Raw genomic sequence first — 2,434 nt, forward strand, 5'->3', positions numbered from 1 at the left:
GCTCGCTAGCAGCCTCGCACCGAGGACCTATCTGTCATCATTTACCCAGAATGCTTTATGTGTAGATAAAATGGCTCAGTCCATGTTAAAATATATTTTAAATTTTTTAGTTTAAAAATGATAAAAACTAAACATCCTACAGTATTTTTAGTCTTTATTTTACAGTTAAACTATATGTTTGTCAAATAAAGTCTAATGTTACAACTAATCCTGGATCCCTTTAAAATGAATCTTAACACACAGCTGTTCTCTCCTCCTCATATTCTGACACAGAGGGCAGAAACAACTACATTAGACAGTTAAAACTCATTAAAAGTTCYTAACTCACCRTTATTGTTATTAGCACTCTGTCTAACAACATTACCAGCTGCTCTCTCCCAGGTAGGGGGCGGATATATGAGCTCAWGAGATCCAAAGAATGGATCGGACGAACAGACGAAAATATTGGCCGAAACTGATACAAGGAAAAAAATACACAGATATCGGCCGGCCGATGTATTGGTCGACCCCTAGCTTGGAGAAGGTCTCCTTCGAGCGTCTGATGGTTTGATTTGGTTTGTAGGAGCCACGAGGCCTGCTTTGTGGACAACATAAAGATCTGCAGCAACGACTCCGGCTCGGGTCGTTTCAAACGCGTCTGCATCACGGTCCGGATGCCACGGAACCCCACCATCGGTGACAAGTTCGCCAGCCGCCARGGTCAGAAGGGCATCCTGAGCCGCCTGTGGCCCGCCGAGGACATGCCGTTCACGGAGAGCGGCATGTCCCCGGACATCCTGTTCAACCCCCACGGCTTCCCGTCCAGGATGACCATCGGCATGCTGATCGAGAGCATGGCGGGGAAGTCCGGCGCCCTGCACGGCCTGAGCCACGATGCCACGCCCTTCACCTTCTCCGAGGAGAGCTCGGCGCTGGAGTACTTCGGCGAGATGCTGCGCGCCGGCGGCTACAACTACTACGGCACGGAGCGGCTGTACAGCGGGCTGAGCGGGCAGGAGCTGGAGGCGGACATCTTCATCGGCGTGGTCTACTACCAGCGCCTGCGCCACATGGTCTCCGACAAGTTCCAGGTGAGGACCACCGGGCTGCGGGACAAGGTGACCAATCAGCCCGTGGGGGGCAGGAACGTCCAGGGGGGCATCCGCTTTGGGGAGATGGAGCGCGACGCCCTGCTGGCTCACGGCTCGTCCTTCCTGCTCCACGACCGCCTCTTCAACTGCTCGGACCGCTCGGTGGCTCAGGTGTGCGTGGACTGCGGCAGCCTCCTGTCCCCGCTGCTGGAGAAACCGCCCCCCTACTGGTCCTCCACCTGCCACAGGAAGACCACCTGCACCCTGTGCGGCAAGAGCGACTCCATCGACTCGGTGTCRGTCCCGTACGTCTTCCGCTACTTTGTGGCCGAGCTCGCAGCGATGAACATCAAAGTCAGGTTAGACGTTAAGTGAAGCTTTCCACGAGGACAGAAAACTCACTGAACTGTGAACAACTCCAGCCTTGATGTCCGTACACTCACCTGTCCAGGTATATCACACCTGTCCAGGTATATCTCACCTGTCCAGGTATATCTCACCTGTCCAGGTATATCTCACCTGTCCAGGTATACCACACCTGTCCAGGTATATTACACTTTTCCTGGTTTATAACACCTGTCCAGGTTTATCATACCTGTCTAGGTTTGACTCACCTGGAGTCACCTGTCCAGGTTAAGATGTCTGAGCTTTTATATGTTGATGTTGTTCTAGATGTCAAATAAAAATGCTTCTATTTGTATCTGAGGTTTTCTTTGTATGAATCTGTAAACAGTTTACACAACTTTCCCAAGATTTGTGCAAATGTCACGAGGTTTTTGTAACTAGAAAATTAGCATTTCCTGTGAAAATGCAGAGCGATGCTAATGCTAAAAGATTTTAGCTGAAAGCTACTGAAGTTGTCCTGAAAAGCTTTAATAYCAAAACTGTTCATGTGAGTAAAGCTGACTTTTGCTGAAAGGAAAACAAAACAGGAAAATGTGTCAAACTGAACAGATCAGAAAAGTAGCTAAAATTAGCAAAAAGCAGCTAAAAGTAGCATAAATGAGTTGAATTTAGCAGACAGATGATAAAAAGCAGTGGTGGGCAGCATTAATATAAAAATTAATTACCCTAACCCTAAAGCATTAACTCAGATATTTAAGTCCCCTAATTCTAAAGCACTAACACACTGAAAAATTTAGCAAAAGCTAATTCTAAAGCACTAATATATGGAAAAAATGTGTGCCGCTGTCACCCTCAGCTGTTAATAATTTAGCAAGTGCTAATACACTAATGAATAAAAAATAGCAAAAACTCTAAAGTTAACCGTAAATTAGTTCCCCTAATAGTGCTTTAGGGCAGTCTTTCCCAAAGTTGGGGTCGGGACCCAAAGTGGGGTCCTGAAACATCAAGGTGGGGTCCTG

The 2,434-nt window shown here is 47.7% G+C and overlaps 1 protein-coding gene across 1 annotated transcript in view; it reads left to right on the forward strand.

Moving 5' to 3' along the window:
- Positions 1 to 1,770, forward strand: part of polr1b (RNA polymerase I subunit B) — a gene marked incomplete in the record, with an annotated part of 16,097 nt that extends 14,327 nt beyond the window's left edge. Inside the window, 1 exon segment of the mRNA XM_014019874.1 lies at positions 563 to 1,770. Within this exon segment, the coding sequence (XP_013875328.1) occupies positions 563 to 1,445 (883 nt within the window).
- Between the last annotated feature and the right edge of the window lie 664 nt (positions 1,771 to 2,434).

The sequence above is a fragment of the Austrofundulus limnaeus genome, unplaced genomic scaffold (assembly GCF_001266775.1).
Source record: "Austrofundulus limnaeus strain Quisiro unplaced genomic scaffold, Austrofundulus_limnaeus-1.0 Scaffold235, whole genome shotgun sequence".
NCBI classification, from domain to species: domain Eukaryota; kingdom Metazoa; phylum Chordata; class Actinopteri; order Cyprinodontiformes; family Rivulidae; genus Austrofundulus; species Austrofundulus limnaeus.